The sequence below is a fragment of the Cololabis saira genome, chromosome 3 (genome assembly GCF_033807715.1).
Source record: "Cololabis saira isolate AMF1-May2022 chromosome 3, fColSai1.1, whole genome shotgun sequence".
Taxonomy (NCBI): Eukaryota; Metazoa; Chordata; class Actinopteri; order Beloniformes; family Belonidae; genus Cololabis; species Cololabis saira.
The window spans coordinates 48,083,891-48,103,627 of NC_084589.1; the positions used below are offsets into that span (position 1 = coordinate 48,083,891).

General features: G+C 43.4%; 1 protein-coding gene across 1 annotated transcript in view; it reads right to left on the reverse strand.

Annotated features, from left to right (window-relative positions):
• The window catches only part of LOC133440724 (zinc finger protein 208-like), a 44,358-nt gene that overhangs the window by 16,853 nt on the left and 7,768 nt on the right, over positions 1 to 19,737 (reverse strand). Inside the window, exon 2 of the mRNA XM_061718042.1 lies at positions 9,406 to 10,413. Within this exon, the coding sequence (XP_061574026.1) occupies positions 9,406 to 10,413 (1,008 nt within the window). The remainder of the gene's footprint in view (positions 1 to 9,405; positions 10,414 to 19,737) is intronic.

The following is a 19,737-nucleotide window of genomic DNA, read 5'->3' on the forward strand; positions in this document are numbered from 1 at the left end:
CAGTGGTCTTTCCCGACACAGCAGTGCTTCCCGACACAGCAGTGCGTCAGCAGCTTCCTCAGCTCGTTTAAAAGAAGAAGCCAACAGAGCAGCACTACTCGCAAAGGCAGCCGCCATACAGAAACAACAAGATTTGGAAATTGAGCAGGCACATTTGAAACAAGAAATGGAGATGCAACAAGCAAGAATGAAGGCTAAAATGGCACAGTTGGAAATAGACACCGCAATTGCAGAATCTGCTGCAAAAATTAAGGTATATACAGAGTTTGATGCCCCACAGCACAACTTGCCACGACATTTGAAGCCTGAAGAGGGCGCTGCTTATGCTCCTGTGCCGCTGCAAATAAACCCAGGCTCTTTACCACGACATTTGAAGCCTGAACAGGGCGCTGCTTACGCTCCTGTGCCGCTGCAAATAAACACAGGCTCTTTACCACGACATTTGAAGCCTGAACAGGGTGCTACTTATGCTCCTGTGTCGCCTCAAAGAAGCACACGCTTATTGTTAGGACAAGCAAAGCCTGAAGATGGTGCTACATTTGCTCCTAGCCACCCACAAAGGCAAAGGGACTCATCGCCACACACCGCTGATGTCAGACGCAAAACAACAAGCACAGTACCACAGTATACACCCGGCTTTGCTGATGTCAGGTCCGTGAGGCATCAGGATCAGCCACCAAGGCAGGAGTACGCCTGTGGTGAACAGCAACAAAACGATGGTATGGGGAACATACTTACAGTGATGCAGAGGCAGAATGACATTACGGAGATGCTTGCAAGGCAGCAACAAACTTCTCACCTTCCTCAAGTGAGTGTTCCAGTGTTCCATGGCGACCCACTTCAGTACAAGTCTTTTATGAGAGCATTTGAACACGCAATTGAGTCTAAGACACAGAACAGTGCTGACAAGCTCTACTACCTAGAACAATACACGGTGGGAGAGCCGAGAGACCTCATCAGGAGCTGTCAGCATATGACACCAGCACGCGGTTTCAAAGAGGCAATGAAACTGCTCACCGAGTATTATGGAAACGAATTAAAGATCGCCACTGCTTACATGGAGAAGGCTTTCCAGTGGCCTTCAATTAAGTCAGAAGATGGCAAATCATTGCACTCATTCTCACTGTTTCTTGTGTCGTGTCGCAATGCCATGGAAGACGTCGACTATATGGATGAGATGGACAACCCTGCAAACATGAGAGCCATCATTTCAAAGCTCCCATACAAACTACGTGAGAAATGGAGAGGAGCTGCTTTTGACATCCAAGAGAGAGGACGAGGGCGCGCCAAGTTTCCGGACTTGGTCAGATTTATAGAAAGGCAAGCTAAAGTCACCATGGACCCACTCTTTGGGAATATTGCAGACGCTGGGCCTGCTACGGAAAAAAGAGACCAAAGCAAAGCGCCAGCGAAAGGTGTCAAGAAAAGGAGTAGCTTTGCCACAAATGTTGTCTCAAGTGAAGAGCGAGCGCAGCCCCCTCCTAAGATAAAGAATGACACTAACCCTTTCAACGTGGCTCTTGTCAAGCCCTGCCTATTCTGTGAAAAGAATCATGCTTTGGAAGTCTGTTACTCCTTCCGTGACAAACCACACAAGGATAAAGTTGAGTTTTTGAAAAAATGTGGGCTCTGTTTTGGATGTTTAGGTAAGGGACACCGAAGTTCAGCTTGTAAAAAGAAGGCAAGCTGTCAAGTGTGCTCCAGAAGACACCCCAGTCTGCTACACATTCCCAAGCCAGAACACAGACCCAGTGAAATCACCGACAATGAGGAGACAGAACAAACCACCTCAAGAACTGATGGGTCTGTACATGAAGAAACCAGTGCGTACACTGGGGCCGGTAACGGAGACGGCATCCTCGCTATTGTGCCTGTCCGTGTTAAATCCAAGAAAAGTCCCAAAACAGTGGAGACCTATGCCTTTATGGACCCGGGCAGCACGGGCACGTTTTGCACTGAAGACTTAGCCAGGCAGCTGAACCTCACTGGCAGAAAGACAGAGATTATTCTCCAAACTATGAACCTGAAAGGGAGCATTGAAAGTCATGTGCTCTCCGATATGGAAGTGAGCAGCCTAGAGGAAAATGACTTCATAGACCTGCCCAAAGTGTTCACGCAGAAGGAGATACCAGTGAGCATACGGAATATTCCTTTGCAGAGGGATGTAGACAGATGGCCATACTTGAGAGAAGTGAAACTGCCATACATTGACGCCAAGGTGGGACTCATGATCGGGACTAACGCCCACAAGGCAATGGAGCCGTGGAGAGTTGTAAACAGTCAGGGCAATGGACCCTACGCTGTCAGGACAGCCCTTGGCTGGGTCATAAACGGGCCGCTCAAAGAACATACGGATGCAAATACAGAAGGTGATGAACGGCAATGGTTCACTGTTAATCGAACCTCCCTGCAGAGCATAGAGGAGTTAACCATACAACACTACAACCACGACTTCCCTGAGAGGAACTGCGACGACAAGGTGGAGATGTCTTTAGAGGACCATCAGTTTATGGACAAGATGTCAAGCTCTGTTCACCATGTTGATGGGCACTACTACCTCAACCTACCCGTGAAGAGTCAAAGTCTCACCTTGCCGAACAACCGAAGTGTGGCTGTGCAGCGTGCAGTCAACTTGAAGAGGAAACTCAGCAAGAATCCTGAATTCCACAAGGAATACACAACCTTCATGAACAACATGTTTGATAAAGGTCATGCAGTTCCGGTACGTGATGACGAACGCATTCGTCAGGATGGCAGAATCTGGTATATTCCACACCATGGGGTCTACCACCCGAAGAAGAAGAAGTTGCGAGTGGTGTTCGACTGCGCTGCTTCCTTTCAAGGTATTTCACTGAACGACATACTACTCCAAGGTCCAGACCTAACAAATTCACTTGTAGGAGTGTTGTTGAGATTTCGACATGACGATGTTGCAGTCATGGCTGATGTAGAAGCAATGTACTACCAAGTCAGGGTTCCTGACGAAGACACGGACCTCATGCGCTTTTTGTGGTGGCCTCAAGGATGCATCACAGAAACCCTTGTGGAATACAAGATGGTCGTACACATTTTTGGTGCAAAGTCGTCCCCCAGTTGCGCAACATTTGCACTACAAAAGACAGCCAAGGACAACAGAAGCAACTCATCTGCCGAGACAGTGGACACTGTTCTCAGAAACTTCTACGTGGATGACTGCCTCAAGTCCCTTCCGAGTGAAGAAGAAGCAGTTGTAATGGTGCAAGAGCTCACTGCGCTATGTGCTACAGGAGGGTTTCACTTAACAAAGTGGGCCAGCAACAGCCGTTTTCTGATGTCTTCAATTCCAGAAGAGGAGAGGGCAAAAGGTTTCAAGAACCTAGACTTAAGTCATGATGCATTGCCTGCGGAGAGGGCTCTTGGTGTACAATGGAGCACTGAAGATGACTCATTCAGATTCACCATCAATATTGAAGACAAGCCAATCACAAGACGTGGAGTTCTCTCAGTTGTGAGTTCGATCTTCGACCCACTAGGCTTTCTAGCGCCACTCACCCTACCTGCAAAGATGCTCCTGCAACAAATGTGCAAAGACAAACTAGGATGGGACAAAGACGTTCCCAAAGAACTTGTCGAGAAATGGCTAAAGTGGTTGAGAGACCTTCAGCGGATATCTGACTTCAGTGTGAGGAGATCTTTCAAGCCTACTGGTTTAGGGTCCAACACCACAGCCCAACTACACCATTTTTCTGACGCAAGCGGACATGGGTACGGAACGGTGTCTTACCTGCGGGTTGTAGACGAAGAAGGTCAGTCAAACTGCGCTTTCTTGATGGGAAAGTCTAGGGTGGCACCCCTAAAGCAGACCACTATCCCACGCATGGAACTGACAGCAGCCGTCGTAGCTGTTAGAATGGACAAGATGATGAAAAAAGAACTTCAATATGAATTCCTGGATTCAACATTCTGGACTGACAGTACCACAGTACTAAGGTATCTTGCAAATGAGTCAAGTCGTTTCAAAACCTTTGTCGCTAACAGAGTGGCTGTCATCAGAGATAACACAAGACCAACACAGTGGAGGTACGTCAACTCCTCACTGAATCCAGCTGACTGTGCGTCCCGTGGACAAACAGCAGATATCTTCCTGAAGAACCACAGTTGGATCTGTGGACCATCGTTCTTACAGACACCAGAAGAACAGTGGCCTGAACATCCTGATCTTCAGCAGGTACAGCCTGATGACATTGAACTGAGGAAATCAATCACTGTGAACGTGAACCTGACTCACACAGAGGAAAGTCCTGTGAGCAAACTGATTCATTACTACTCCAAGTGGTATCGACTGAAGAAGGCTGTTGCTTGGCTGATCAAGCTCAAACGGAGTCTTCTGCAGCTCAGCAAAAAGCGACAGGAGCTCAGAAACACCATGGCTCCGACTGTCACCAATGCTACAAAGCTAAAGGATGCAGTTGAGCAGGGCATGTGCGACTTCAAGAAAGCTCTGAAAAGAAAGTCCCTGACAGTGAAGGACTTAACAGAGGCCGAAAAGGAAATTATCCGCTTCAGTCAACGCCAAAAGTTTGGTGAGGAGCTGTCTGCTCTGAATCAAGGAGCCAGTGTCAAAAGGAGTAGTCCAACCTACAAATTGGATCCTGTTCTGCAGGACGGCATGCTCAGAGTCGGAGGCAGGCTCTGCAACTCTGCACTGCCGGAAGAGACTATGCACCCAGTCATTTTGTCTAAGGACATGCCCATTGCTAATCTCATCCTGCAAGACATCCACGAGAGGATTGGGCACTCTGGTCGAAACTATATGCTTTCAGAATTAAGACAAAGATACTGGATTCCCAAAGCGAGCTCAGCAATAAGAAGCCTCCTTAGGAAGTGCGTTGTCTGTAGCAGACATCATGGAAGAGTTGGGGAACAAAAAATGTCCAACTTGCCCCCTGACCGAGTGCTGCCCGACCAGCCGCCCTTCACGAACGTAGGGGTCGATTACTTTGGCCCTCTGGAGGTCAAAAGAGGTCGCAGCATTGTGAAAAGATACGGCGTGCTCTTTACTTGCCTGACTATTAGAGCCGTACATATTGAGGTTGCACACTCCCTGGACACGGACTCGTGCATAAATGCACTGCGAAGGTTTGTGTGCCGAAGAGGACAAGTAAAGATTCTACGATCGGACAACGGCACCAATTTTGTTGGCACCGAGAGAGAGCTCCGTGAGTCCATACAGCAGTGGAACCAATCCAAAATTCAAGACTCGCTTATGCAGAAAGGAATTCAATGGATTTTCAATCCACCCAGTGGCTCTCACCATGGCGGAGTTTGGGAGAGGCAAATCCGCACTGTGAGAAAAGTCCTGCACTCCGTACTGAAGCAGCAGACACCTGACGATGAATGCCTTCAGACAGTGTTATGCGAAGCTGAAGCCATCATTAACAGCAGGCCCATCACTATGTCTTCGGAGGATCCCAGGGATCTGGAACCCCTGACGTCGAATCACCTGTTGCTGATGAAGAAACAGCCATTAATGCCTGTTGGACTGTTCCAGACAGCAGATCTGTACGCTCGTCGACGCTGGAGGCAGACACAGTACATCGCAGATCTGTTCTGGAAGCGGTGGGCCAAGGAGTTTCTACCCCTTCTTCAAAAACGCCAAAAATGGTCTCAAGTCAAGCGAAACCTTGCTCCTGACGACATCGTCCTGATCGTGGACGACTCTGCGCCCCGTAATTCATGGACCATGGGCAGGGTTCTAAAGGCTATTCCAGACAAACATGGTCTGGTACGTAGAGTCCTGATCAAGACAAAGACCAACACCTTGGAAAGGCCTATCGACAAGCTTTGCCTGCTTTGTGAAGCTGACGTTTAGGAAAGGCCAAGACAAGAAAAGGACATTATTGAACTGTATTGTTGTTTATTTGGCTCTTGATATTTTCTTTGTAGTTTGTAATTGATATGCTTCCTGCCTAGTCAATTAGGGGCCGGTAATGTAAGAGCCAATTGTTTAATTTAAGTAATTCATATTTTTATTGAATTTAATTTTTTCCCTTAATATAAAAGTTGCAAGTCGTCCCATACTGTCTGCTACAAGCTGCTAAAATGCGCCCCCTGGTGTTTGGGCTTTTCGTCTTTTATGCGCAGTTGCATCAGTTATTAGAGGCTCAGATTATATAACACTGAAGTGAAGACGCTAGAGCGACACGTGGGATACATTAGTTTGACCGTATTTTGCATTTTAAGTATTTTTGGGTGTTTTTCTGATATCTTCTTTGATTGGAACCTTTTTGTCAGGAAGATAAGCTGTGCTTTGTGCAAGTTCTGCCTTTTGTTTCGTTTGTGGGATTATCCTGTACCACGAGTGATCAGTAAACTCCACTAAAATCATCTACGGCTGTCTCCTGGAGTCTGTGAGTAGTGGTCCAGTTCATGCCTTTGATGTGCAAAGTACAGTGTGCCCGCCCAAAAAAGTACGAGTCAACTCAAACCTGTGTCACACTGGCGAATGTGGCGTCGGATAATGTAGGAGAAATATTCTGGAACCAAACGCCACTACAAGTTTTATTTTTTCCGACACAATGAGAGCTGACGCAATTTATATGATAAGCTTCTGATTGTTAATATCAATATATAAAATGTGTTCTTTATTATTTGTCATAAAACATTTATGTTGTTAAGAAACTTTTATTGCAATGGGCTTCAAAATAATACACATGGTAAGTCTTTGAGACATTAAAACATTTAAATATCAAACTGATCAAACTATCAAACTGATTTTGGTGTGAAATATATAGATATACAAGACTCATTTAAAGCTGCAGTTTCCAACATTTAACCACTAGAGGGAATAAAGATCCCAAACTAACCCCCAAACTCAGAATGACGGTTCATTCATGCATGAATCACCCACAGGTTTTCTGCAGGGGTTTGAAGCCTCTTTTTCCTCGTATTGTGGCAGGTTGGAATTATATAAAGCTAGAAGTTTAATGCGTAATTAGGGGCGTGGCCTTTTGATTGGCATTAATTTGTCCAACCTGTAAATAAATACTTTTTCTAGGATCTTAGAAAATGTTGGGAGTAAAGAATCAGGCCTGTAATTAGTGAATTGGTGTCTGTCTCCAGTTCTGTACAGTGGGAGGACTTTTGCGGTTTTAATTTTTTTTTGGAAATGTCCCAGTTCTGAGTGACTGATTACAGCTGTATGTCAGTTAACAATCCATCAATAACCTTTTTGACTATTGTCATATCACCACAGTCAGTTGACACCTTGTTTTTACATTTACTTACAATATCTATGATTTCTCTCTCCTCCACAGCTGTGAGAAACATTGAATCTGGATTTCTACTTATTAATGTTTCCTTCCATCCATCAGCTGATCCAGGATCACACATTTTTCTGCCAGCTTTGGTCCAACACTCACAAAATACCTGTTAAAATTATTAACCACCTCATTCATATCATTAATGACTTCATCGTTATTGGTTAAATATTGTGGATAATTAGTCTGTCTTGAACTTTGACGTTATTTTTAGTCCTTATTCATGGAGAAACATTTTCATTAAACCTTCTCCAGAGACCAACAGAGCAGATCATCTTTTTTTAACCCACATCAACTCCATGGTTCTTGACACAGTGGATTCCTATCAGTTTTCCTACCGTGCCAACAGATCAGTGGATGAAGCGATGGCTTCGGCTTCACTTCACCTTCCAACACCTGGACAGGATGAACACCTATGCACGGCTTCTGTCCCTGGATGTGTCATTTGATGAAGCCAAGACCAGTGAAATAACAAACTGGATCAAAATGACGTGATTGAGGAAGTTGAGGATAAAGGACAAAAGTGCATCTCCACTTTTCAACTTCATTTGATGACATTTCTCTTTCCACATTGTTTTCTGAGCTAAATGCTGGTTGTACTGATCACGCTGTACCAATAATCTGCGTGACTGATAACTTTCGTCTTGTTGATGCACTAAAGTCTTTTTTATTTGTGTTTTTATTATTATTATTACGATAGATTGTTCACTCTTGGGTTTATGTTGAGCTTTTATAACTCACCACCAGGGGGCACTGCTGCTCTTTCTTCATATGGAGAGTGTAATATTCCAGAATTATAAACAATATAATAAGTCATCCATCTAAAATGAAAACTTAATTACATTTGTCATGGTATTTTCTGACTAAATATGAGTTGAGGTAAAAAGACATTTACTTGTAAACGGATGTCTGATATAAAAGGGTTAAATCCAAAGTCTGTCCTCTTCCTGGAATCTGATCCCGATGATCCTCCCTCTCTCCTCCTGCTCTCCAACCTGCAGATCTGCAGCTTCAACACGGATCTCAACATCAGCTTTATAATAAATCATGTGTCAGACGAGTTGTAAATCTAGTACAACTTGATTTTATACATGTGATAAAATAATATTTCATTAATTTCATAATATGTAAATAATATGAAAAACGTACACAAATATGTTGTAACTTTAGCTTGTACAGAACTGTCTCAGAAGATTTGAATATTGTGATTTTCAGTAATGCAATTACAAAAACGTCATACGTTCTGGATTCAATAAAAATCAACTGAAATATTGCAAGCCTTTTATTATTTTCACATTGCTGATCATGGCTTACATATTAAGAAAATTCAAATATCCTATCTCAAAAAGTTTGAATATTCTGGGAATCTTAATCTTAAACTGTAAATGGTGACAGATGGTTGGCTGTTCTGTTGATGGTTGCATTTCTTCTTGTGGCCTCGTTTCTCTGAAGTTTCTTCGTGTTTTTCAGAAGAACGTTGTAAAAAGAACATGTAAATATATCAAACTGTAAATATATCAAAATATATCAAACGAAAGTTTAACAACATGGAGCTGCAGATTAACTTTACAAAGAGAATGTGAGTGAAGAAGAAACAGACGGGAAAAAGGACGTGTGAGAGAGGCTTTGTAGATGAACGAAATAAACTGTCACGTTTAAAGAACCTTCAGCACATACTAACAGCTCTTTATTTGCACCGTGGAGACGACAAGTTACCAACAGCAACAAATAATACGATTTTAAGAAGGAACAGGGATTCAAACAAACTCAATGCAGAATTAAAAAAAAAAGTACACCACCACATCGTTCCCTCTGCGTCAAGTTGACGGAGAAGCATAAATCCGGGTTGAAGCTGCAACCCTTGTGGGGAGGGGATTAGGCTCATAAGCCACAGGAGGTGGTGGTTGGACTTCTGCGGGTTCTTCTTCTGTGGGTCAGACAGGAGTGGACAGCTGCCCCCGGAGGACGACAACATGAGCTTCATTTGTCACAAGTCACCAGACTTCTCCTCCGGGTGATTTTTCATGTGACTCAGCAAATCAATTCTGCGGCTAAAACCGTTGTTGCACGTCTTGCACTAATATAGCTTCTCCCCGTGTGGGTGAATATGTGCCGTTTAAGATGTGATGATTCAGTAAAGGTTTTTCCGCAGGTGTTGCACAGGTACGGCCTTTCGCCGGTGTGGATCCTCGAGTGAATCACTAGTTGGGAACGTAGCCTGTAACTTTTTCCACATGTTTTGCAGATGTAGGGCTTCTCTCCCGTGTGCGTGGTTATGTGCCGTTTAAGAACTGATGATCCCGTAAAGGTTTTTCCACAGGTGTTGCACAAGTACGGCCTTTCGCCGGTGTGGATCCTCGAGTGAGTCACTAGGTGGGAACGTAGCCTGTAACTTTTTCCACATGTTTTGCAGATGTAGGGCTTCTCGCCCGTGTGCGTGGTTATGTGGCTTTTAAGGTTTGATGATTTAGTAAAGGTTTTTCCGCAGGTGTTGCACACGAACGGCCTTTCACCGGTGTGTATCCTCGAGTGAGCCACCAGGTAGGAACGTATCTTGTAACTCTTTCCACATGTTTTGCAGATGTAGGGCTTCTCGACCGTGTGCATGGTTATGTGGCGTTTAAGATCTGATAAATTAGTAAAGGTTTTGCTGCAGGTCTTGCACAGGTACGGCCTTTCGCCAGTGTGGGTCCTAGAGTGAATCACTAGCTGGGAACGTAGCCTGTAACTTTTTCCACATGTTTTGCAGATGTAGGGCTTCTCGCCCGTGTGCGTTGTTATGTGGCTTTTAAGATTTGATGATTTAGTAAACGATTTTCCGCAGGTGTTGCACATGTACGGCCTTTCGCCAGTGTGGATCCTCGAGTGAACCACCAGGTTGGAACGTTCTGTGTAAGTTTTTCCACATGTTTTGCAGATGTAGGGCTTCTCACCCCTGTGTGTGATTATGTGGCGTTTAAGATTTGATGATTTAGTAAACGATTTTCCGCAGGTGTTGCACAGGTATAGCCTTTCACAAGTGTGGATCTTCATGTGATCCATTAAAATACTACTTTTACTGAACTCTGTCCTGCAGGTTCTGCAAGAAAACACCTTCTTCCCCGTGTGGGTCCTGGTCAGCTTTGATTTACAGTTGCTGTCTGACGGGACAGCAGCATATTCGTGGTCACCGTGTCGTCCCATTGGCTCCGCATCTGCAGTTTTACTGGATTCTGAGCGTAAACTTTCAGTCCCTTCCTCATCTTTGTTTTGAGCTTCAGGAGAAGTGTGCAACAGCAGCTGGCCACAGTTTGGTCCTGGTTCACCAACTTTCACATCAGCGACATTGACCAATGAGACATCCACCTCTACGTCGTTGTCCTTCATATCCTGACGACTGGAGTCTTCCTCCAGTTCTACAGTCTGTGGATGCCCTGGTTCCTCCTGGTCCGGGCTGCAGCTCCTCTCCAGGTTATCCAGGTGCTGGTCACTGAAAACCCCGTCCTCCTTCCCCTTACAAACAGTTTGTTGTGGGAGTTCTGGAATTACAAAAAGGGACAAAAAGATAGGATTTTAACAAGTCAAAAGTGCTTCCCAGTGTTAATTGTTTGGTTGTATGTGTGAGGTTTAAAGTTTGTCCTGAACCTTCCGTCTTCCCCTTCATCTATGTAGTATATTTGAAAACAAGTGCTTTACTCTGTGTGACCATTAGGCGGCACTGTGACAGTGCTCGTGTTAGTGCATTGGTAACGAGACAGTTGAAGAATAAAGTTGTTGTTCTAGAAATGGCTTCTTCCGCATCATATATAACATGGTGTCAGAGTAAAAACTTGAAGGAAAACAAAGATAGGAAGGCAAAATGGAGCAGATGAAACCTCCGACCTCCTTAAATTTAGGAGGAAATCTAGCCGAAAATTGGAGAGTCTGGATCCAGAGATTTGAACTGTTTCTTGTCGCCAGCGGAATAGACAAAAAATCTGATGCAGTGAAAAGAGCCACGTTCCTACATGTGCCGGGGACGAAGCATTTAAAGGTATATAAAAATTTTGACTTCGATGAAGACGTAGATGACTATGATACATTGAAAGAACTTTTCCGCCAACATTGTGAGCCAAGGAAAAATGTGACGTATTTGAGACACCTGTTCTTTATTCGAGTGCAAGGAAAATCAGAGACTGTTTATGCATATGTGACTGGTTTAAAAAACAAAGTGAAAGACTGCGAGTTTGAGCTCCTCACCGACTCACTGATACGAGATAGAATCGTGTGTGGAATCACAGATGACCAAGTGAGAGGACGACTACTGAGAGACCTGGACCTCGCGCTAAATAAAGCAATAGACATGTGCAGAGCCAGTGAGTTGACTCAAGGAAACTGCGCAAGATGCAGCTACAGGCATGAGCCAAGGAAGTGCCCTGCCTACGGACTAGAGCTGGGTATCATCACTGACCTCCCGATACGATACGATTCCGATACACTAGGTCCCAAGACGATACGATTTCCGATCCGATACGATATCGATATTCTGGTTACAATAAAGGAATAACATGATCCTTCCACGCGCCACGTCCGGCCAGAGAAACCCCACCCTGCCTGGTGAAGAGAAGCAGCCTGCTCACTCCTCAAGTAAGGAGGAGACTTGAGCTCAGTGCAGGGCCTCCCGAGGTTGGTAGATGGAGCAATGCCCAGGACTGACTTAGGTAGGAGCACTGGGTGATAAAATGGGGGATAAAATCGGGATTAAAAAAAAATAATAATAATATTTTTTTTTTTTTTTTTTTTTTTTTTTAAATCGATACTTGGATTTATGTATTGATAATCGTTCCTACACATGCATATCGATAAAATATCGATATATTGATATTTTTAACCCACCCCTACTACGGACAAGTGTGCAAAGCCTGCCACGGGAAAAATCACTATGCCAAAATGTGCAACTCACGCAAGCACACAAATAATCATAAAGTGCATCATATAAACAAGGCCGAGCGAGATCAAGACTTCTTTATTGGCACAATCCAAGCAGAAAAACAAGTCTCACAAATCGATGCAGTGGATGCAAAGAAAAAAAAAAGTGGCATGAAGATCTGAGTGTCTTCTTCTTTTTTTTTTTACCTTGTCTGCACACATATTAATGGTTAATATCATAATGGTAAAAACCTAAGGCATATATATGTGCATTGTTACTATATTATATATATATATATATATATATATATACACATATACATATACACATACACACACACACACACACACACACACATCACATATACACATACAAACCCGCTGCTAAACCAGGAAGCAAGAACACTTGTGTGTGTGTGTATATAAATGTATGTGTGTGTGCGCGAGTGTATGTGTATATGTATGTGTGGCTATGTATGTATGTATGTATGTATGTATGTATGTATGTATGTATGTATGTATGTATGTATGTATGCATGCATGCATGAATATGTGTGAATATGTGTGCCAAACTGCCCAGAGAGACAGGGCTGCCCCGGGCGCCGACGTGGGCAGGCGCACCCGCCCCCACAAAAGCGGCCCTCCAGGACCAGAGGACCGTCCCGCCGCAGAGGCAGCGGGGCGCTTCTCTGATTGTCAGCAAGTTTTGAAAGTCAAGCTGGACACTGGGGCTGATTGCAACGTAATTTCTATGAAAGACCTCAGAAAGCTGAGACTGGATAAAAAAGTGAGCAAATCTCACTCCAAGCTTGTTGCTTATGCAGGACACCACATTCCAGCCAAAGGTAAAGCAGGGCTCCAGACTGCGACCAATTGGTCGCATTTTGCGACCTTTTCTGGAGGCGGTGCGACATAGTTTTTTAACTAGGAGCACCAGCGCGACTTACAAATCCACCCTTCTCCCCCATTTCTTTATTTTTTTTTTCATAATAATGTGGAGGAGCCAAAGCAAGCGTCTGTGTGTGTGCGTGCGTGTGTGCGTGCCTGTCATGTGTGTCTGGATGCGCACTGCGAGGCGGGGGGGCGCGGCGCGCGCCAGTGCCAACTCTTTGCCAGGTGTCATGCGGTTCTTGCGACTTTATTTGATGGTGCAGTGAAAGACAGACCCGTAGGAAGTGGGGGCAAAATATCGCGCGACTGGAATCGAACATGCGTCGCTGTACAGGGGAAGGTTTACATAAGTCTGCTCAACCCGTTGAACCAGACGGGCGCGCGCTCCCATTGAATTTTGCGTTTGTGGTGCGCACTCAAAATGGCAGGGAAAAATGCACGGCCTAACGAAAATATGAGGATAAACACAGGACGATTTTAACGGAGTGGGAGAGTTTACAGCTCCGCATGTCGTCTTTTTTTTTCGGAGACTGGCACTCGTCAATCCATTCATCCATCGTTAGCTCCTCCCCGAAGATCAAAGTTTACCGCCAACATGCCAAATTACTTGTTCACGAAAATAAAAAATAAACTTTAACACCAGCTACTTTTTGCTACCTGCTGTAACCGTCAAAAATATGTAACGGTTGGTTGTTGTCACGGATACATTGTTGCTTCCCTGACGCGGAATGATCTGCTGTGATGAGGCTGTAGAATAGAAGCCGTGGTTTTAATGAAAAAAAAAAAAAAAAACCCTTTCCGTCTGAACAACCGCAAAGTCCTGAGGTCCAAAGGCCTGCGCAAAGTCGACAAACTAATAACAATACCATCTATATAACTTAAAGACAAGACTACCTCCCAATGTTTGAAACCAAAAGCAAAATAAAATTGGATTAAACTGGGCAGGCATGTCATGTTTGCTTCCATGAAATCCAGCTCTCAAATGAATGATAGCTTCTGCAAGTTGTGAGGTATCTGCTTAAAGGAGCTTGAGGCCGGATTGTGGCAGGATTTATGAAAAAAATCCGTATACGTTTTAAGTTTTCTAGTAATAATGTCAGATGAAGCGTTCCAAACCCAAAAGAATGAGCCCTCTAGTGTATCTCTCCGTTGCCTTGAACAGGCTGTGTGCTGCAAAATGTGCTGCAATTCGGTCCCGAATTTCCCGTGCTGTCCTGCGGATGTGACGTCACATGACGCTGCATGCACGTTCTCCCCGTTCTCCAGTGCCGGCTTCACTGTTGGCTGCAGTACCCCCGACGGCCGTCGTGGTGAAGGGTGGCGCTAGAGAGTCTCATTTTTTAAAAGGAGCCTCAAGCTCCTTTAATTCCGAAAAAACAGCAGATTTTTTTTTTCATTAAAACTTCTCAGAATTCTGAGATAATTCTCGTTAATTCAGAAAAACAGAGCAGATTTATTTTTTCATTAAAACATTTCTCAGAATTCTGAGATAAATATCTCTTTAATTCAGAAAAACAGCAGATTTTTTTTTTCATTAAAACTTTTCTCAGAATTCTGCGATAATTATCTTCGTTAGTTTTTTTCTCAATTGAATGGAATACGCTGTTCGCAGTTCATTGGTGTTATTGCTGATGCAATGAAAAAGCAGTACATTGCTATTACTGTAAATTGCCTGTGTTTATTGCTAAATTATCAGTAATGCAGTTAATATAGACAAAAAATGAATATGTTGTGTTGATATGGATGCTCCTAAATTTTGTGCTGGTGCTCCTAAAAATTTCAGTAAGGAGCACTGGTGCTCCTAGTGGAAAAAGTTAGTCTGGAGCCCTGTAAAGTCATGTTGACATGTCAGTACAAAGATAAAAAAGTATGACATGGAGTTTGAGGTCATAAAGAACAATGCACCTATTCTAGGAGGAGAGTCATGTGAGAAAAAGGGGCTTGTCAAAAGATTGCATGCGCTTAAAAAAGAGAGTGACATTCTAAGTGAATAAGAGGATTTATTCACTGGATTAGGCTGCATACCAGGAGTTTATAACATTGAGACGAATCCAGATGTCACTCCAGTAGTACACGCTCCCAGGAAAGTACCTGTCGCGCTAAAAGAAAAAATATTATTATAAAATTAAAACACAGCTGAATAGAATGGAAAACTTAGGGGTGATAACCAAACAGAAATAACCTACAGATTGGGTCAATAGTATGGTGACTGCAACAAAACCCAACAAAGTTCGGATCTGTATTGACCCAGAGGACCTGATACTTTTCAGTTGTAGACGCTAACCACGGATTTTGGCAAATCAAATTGGACCAAGAAAGCTCTCACCTGTGTACATTCAACACGCCATGTGGGAGATACAGGTTTGAAAGGCTTTCTATTGGTATATCGACAGCACCTGAAGTGTTCCAGAGGTGCATAGCCAGACATCTAGAAGGGCTAGAGGGTGTAGTCAATGTAATAGATGACATCCTGGCCTGGGGAGAGAACATAGAGCAGCATGATCGCCGCTTGAAACAACTGCTGGACCGCCTAAGAAGCGTCAATATGAAACTGAATAAAAGTAAGTGGAAGATAAGGATGACAGAAATCAGTTACATTGGACATGTGCTCAGTGAGAAAGGACTCAGGCCTGATCCTGAAAAGGTTAGAGCCATACATAACATGCCTGCACCAGAGGACAAAGCTGCCCTCCAGAGGTTCACAGGGTTACTGCAGTACCTCTCTAAATTCATCCCTAACCTTTCAGACCAGAGTGCTCCTCTAAGGAAGTTGGAAGGGAATGTGGACTGGTACTGGGGGTCACAGCAACAACAGGGTTTTGACAAACTGAAAGTTCTCGTCGACCAAGCACCAGTACTCAAGAACTATGATGTCAGAAAGCCAGGTATGGAAGACATGTCCATGTAGCAAGTGATCATAAGCCGCTGGAGGTGATATAAAAAAAAAAAAAAAAAAAAAAAATCACTCCTCAGCGCCCCAGCCAGTCTACAAAGAATGCTCATGAGACTATAAAAGTACAGTCTTGAGGTCAAGTAAAAGCCAGGCAAGGAGATGCATATTGCTGATGCTTTAAGCAAAGCATTTCTAAAAGAGCACCATGAGAAACTCCTTGATGAAGAGCTGGAAGTCAACTTTGTAAATAACCACCTCCCAGTATCAGAGGAGAAGTTGCAGGAGTTCAAAGAAGCAACACAAGAGGATGCTGAGTTGAAGCTGGTCGCAAATGCAATTCAGAGAGGCTGGCCAGATACACGGAGACAGCTTCCAGACAGAATCAAACAGTACTGGACATTTAGAAGAACTGCCATATGCAGATGGACTCATACACAAGAACTCAAAGTTAGTAGTACCACACACATTGAGAAGTAAAATGCTCAGGAAAATCCACACGTCACATATGGCATGGTTAAGTGTAAGGACCGAGCTGGTGATGTACTGTACTGGCCGGGCACGACCAAACAGATAGAAGAAGTCGTGGCTCAGTGTGCTGTACGTAACACACACAAGAACAATAATCCCAGAGAGCCACTTATACCACACCCAGTGCCCGAGAGAGCATGGGCAAAGATAGGTGTGGATTTGTTTCACTTCAAGGATGCATGAAGTATTTATTGTGTGTGGATTATTTTTCAGATATTTTCAGTTTCCAGAGATCATCAAACTGAATGGAACCACAAGCAAACACATAATCATTGGGCTGAAGTCTATATTTGCAAGGCATGGTGTGCCAGATGAGTTGTTCTCCGACAATGGCAGACAGCCGGTGAGCCAAGAGATGGTGGACTTCAGTGCTGAGTGGGGTTTCAAACACATCTCTTCAAGTCCCACTTTCTCACAGTCAAATGGCCAAGTTGAGAGAGCAGTTCAGACAATAAAAAACATGCTGACAAAAGCACAGAACAGCGCTGGTGACCCGTACCTAGCACTGCTTGAATACCGGAACAAACCACTGAGCGGGGTTGGACTCTCACCTGCTCAGATGATCATGGGAAGAAGGCTCAAATCAAAGTTACCTGTGACAAAGACATTATTGCAGCCAGCTTTCTATAAAGATGCCAGGAGCCACCTTGTGCATAGACAACAAAGACAGAAACAATATTTTGATCAAGGAACCAGGACACTGTCTGACCTCCAAGTTGGTGAAAATGTGCGGGTTAGACAAGGCAACAAGTGGGAACCAGCCACTGTGGTAGAGAAACACATTCAGCCCAGATCATACATTATCAAAACCACAAGAGGAGAAATGTACAGGAGAAATCGCAGACACCTGCTCAAAACTAGAGATGCACCGATTGATCGGCCACTGATCGGGATCAGGCCTATAATGCCCCTATCGGTTTTGATTGGAGATCGGAAAATAGTTCAGAGCGGGCCAATCTGATGACGTTTACAACAACAAACACCGCCCGCGCGGGCATTCCTGCATCTCAGACCGAGCGGTCCTAAGGGGGCGTGGCCAGCCTCGCCGGTATAGCAGTTTTACAATGTCCAAAAAGGACAACAAATTTTGTTGTCCATTAAGGATTCTGATAAAACATCAATTTGTAGTATCCCAGTCAAAAATTAAGTTGTTTACTTGGGTATTACAATAACTAAGGCCCAACAAAAAATAACTTCACTGAATTTCAATCCTATTATCCAAAGAACTCAAAAAAAAAAGTTAAACCAGTGTCTATTACAGGATCTCTCTCTTAGAGGTAGAGTTCTACTCACCAAGGCGGAAGGAATATCACGTTAACATATGCATCTCTGTCTCTGTTCATGGACAACAAACATATTACTCAGATTGACAGGCTGATTCTCAACTTCTTGTGGAAAAATAGAACTCTTCATCTGAAAAAAATCTGTTCTAATGAATGACTATGAAAATGGTTGATTACATTTTCTAAATTTCTGCACCCTAAATAACACATTTAACATAAAATTGGTTGAAACAATTCTTCAAAAATCCTAACTATCTGGAATGTCTACCCTTCCATATTCTGTCACTGGGTGGATTCAACTTTATAAGGAATTCTGGAGCATATTAGCACCAACATTTTATAAAATGATCTTAAATGTTAGGGAGAATAAAAGCTTACCCTTAAATATGAATTCTGCTTATATTAGTCTTTTATTAAAACCGGATAAGGCAATGGATGTCCCGATAAAAATCCCGATAAAAATGTCTCCCTTTCACCGTCAGGCCTTCCTGTCATGGTCTCTTATTTTCAAACACAACTTTTCACCCCACAAATACCTCATATGGAACAACAAAGACATATTGTTTAAACATAAATCCCTATTTATTGAGTACTGGTTTAATAACAACATTGTATATGTAGCTCAGTTGTTTAACAGGGACGGTCTTCTCTACTCCTATAATGAGTTTCTAGCAGAATAAAATATTCCTGTGTCACCTGGCGACTTTGCAAAAGTATTTGGAGCAATCCCTTCTGGTGTTTGCATGTTTTTTAGATCTCAACCAAGAGTGGAAACCCAACAATTATCCCTGTTATCATTGACTGATACTCCAATTGGCAAAATCTGTTTGTCCTGTAACCGTGGTAGGAACAATAAGTTGATTAGATTCTTGTTTAGACAGGATGTCACCACAGTTCCTTATGTGGTCTCACACTGGAATAGGTACATGGATCATATTGGCTGGAAAAAGGTCTGGCTCTTACCCAACCGATACCTGTTGACCAACAAAGTTAGAGAAATATTGTTTTAAATAATTCATAGATTTTATCGATCTTTTTATCGATTTTTTATTTGTTAAAAGGTTTAAAATAGACATTGATGTGAAATTTGCTTTCTGTTCTGTAAATATTGAAACAATTACTCATTTATTTTGGCTCTGCCCCATTGTCCAAAACCTCTGGATTGATATATGTAATTGTATTGTTAACAATATTGAAGAAGAATTTAAGTTGTTTTGGAGGGATGTGCTGTTTGGACTCTATGACTTTGACAGGATTAAGGCAAAACCCAATGAAACATTCATTATTAACCTTGTCATACTGTTGGCAAAATTTCACATTCAACAAATGTAAATTTACACATAGAAAACCCTCTACTAATCTTCTAATAATCTACTACCATCTAATTTTAGAAAACATAAAGTAGGAACAACAATGTGCAGCATGTGCATATGGAACTGTGGAGACTCTGTGGAACAGTTTGGAGCTGGAAATGAAAAGGTACTAACATAAATCTGTTTAAAAAGAGATACAAACAATTATTAAAAGGAACCCTGGCTATTAAAGGTATTGTGACATCATTTTTAACATGCTTTTAACACTATTAAAAGTCTTGGCCAACATCCCTCAAATGTGTCTAAAAGAGTGTAACAAGAAAAGCTTCACTCTAGTACTCCATTCCTGGCTTTTTATTACAGTGATTTTTTGCGCCGTGAAAAACTGGTCCTTTTTCCCCTTTCCTGTCAATCATTGCTCCGCTCCTCCTCCAAACCTCCTCCAACCAACCGCTACACACTTCTGCCGTCTTCACACACACGCGCGCACACCGACCACAAACACCCACACACACAGCCCAGACAGGGCGACTACAGCCCGGGGATGAAGTCCAACCGGGACCAGAGGACCGGGCCCGCACTCCCCGCGAGCAATACGCTCACAGCGGCGTCGGAGAGTTAAGCCGGGAACGACAGGCGAAGCA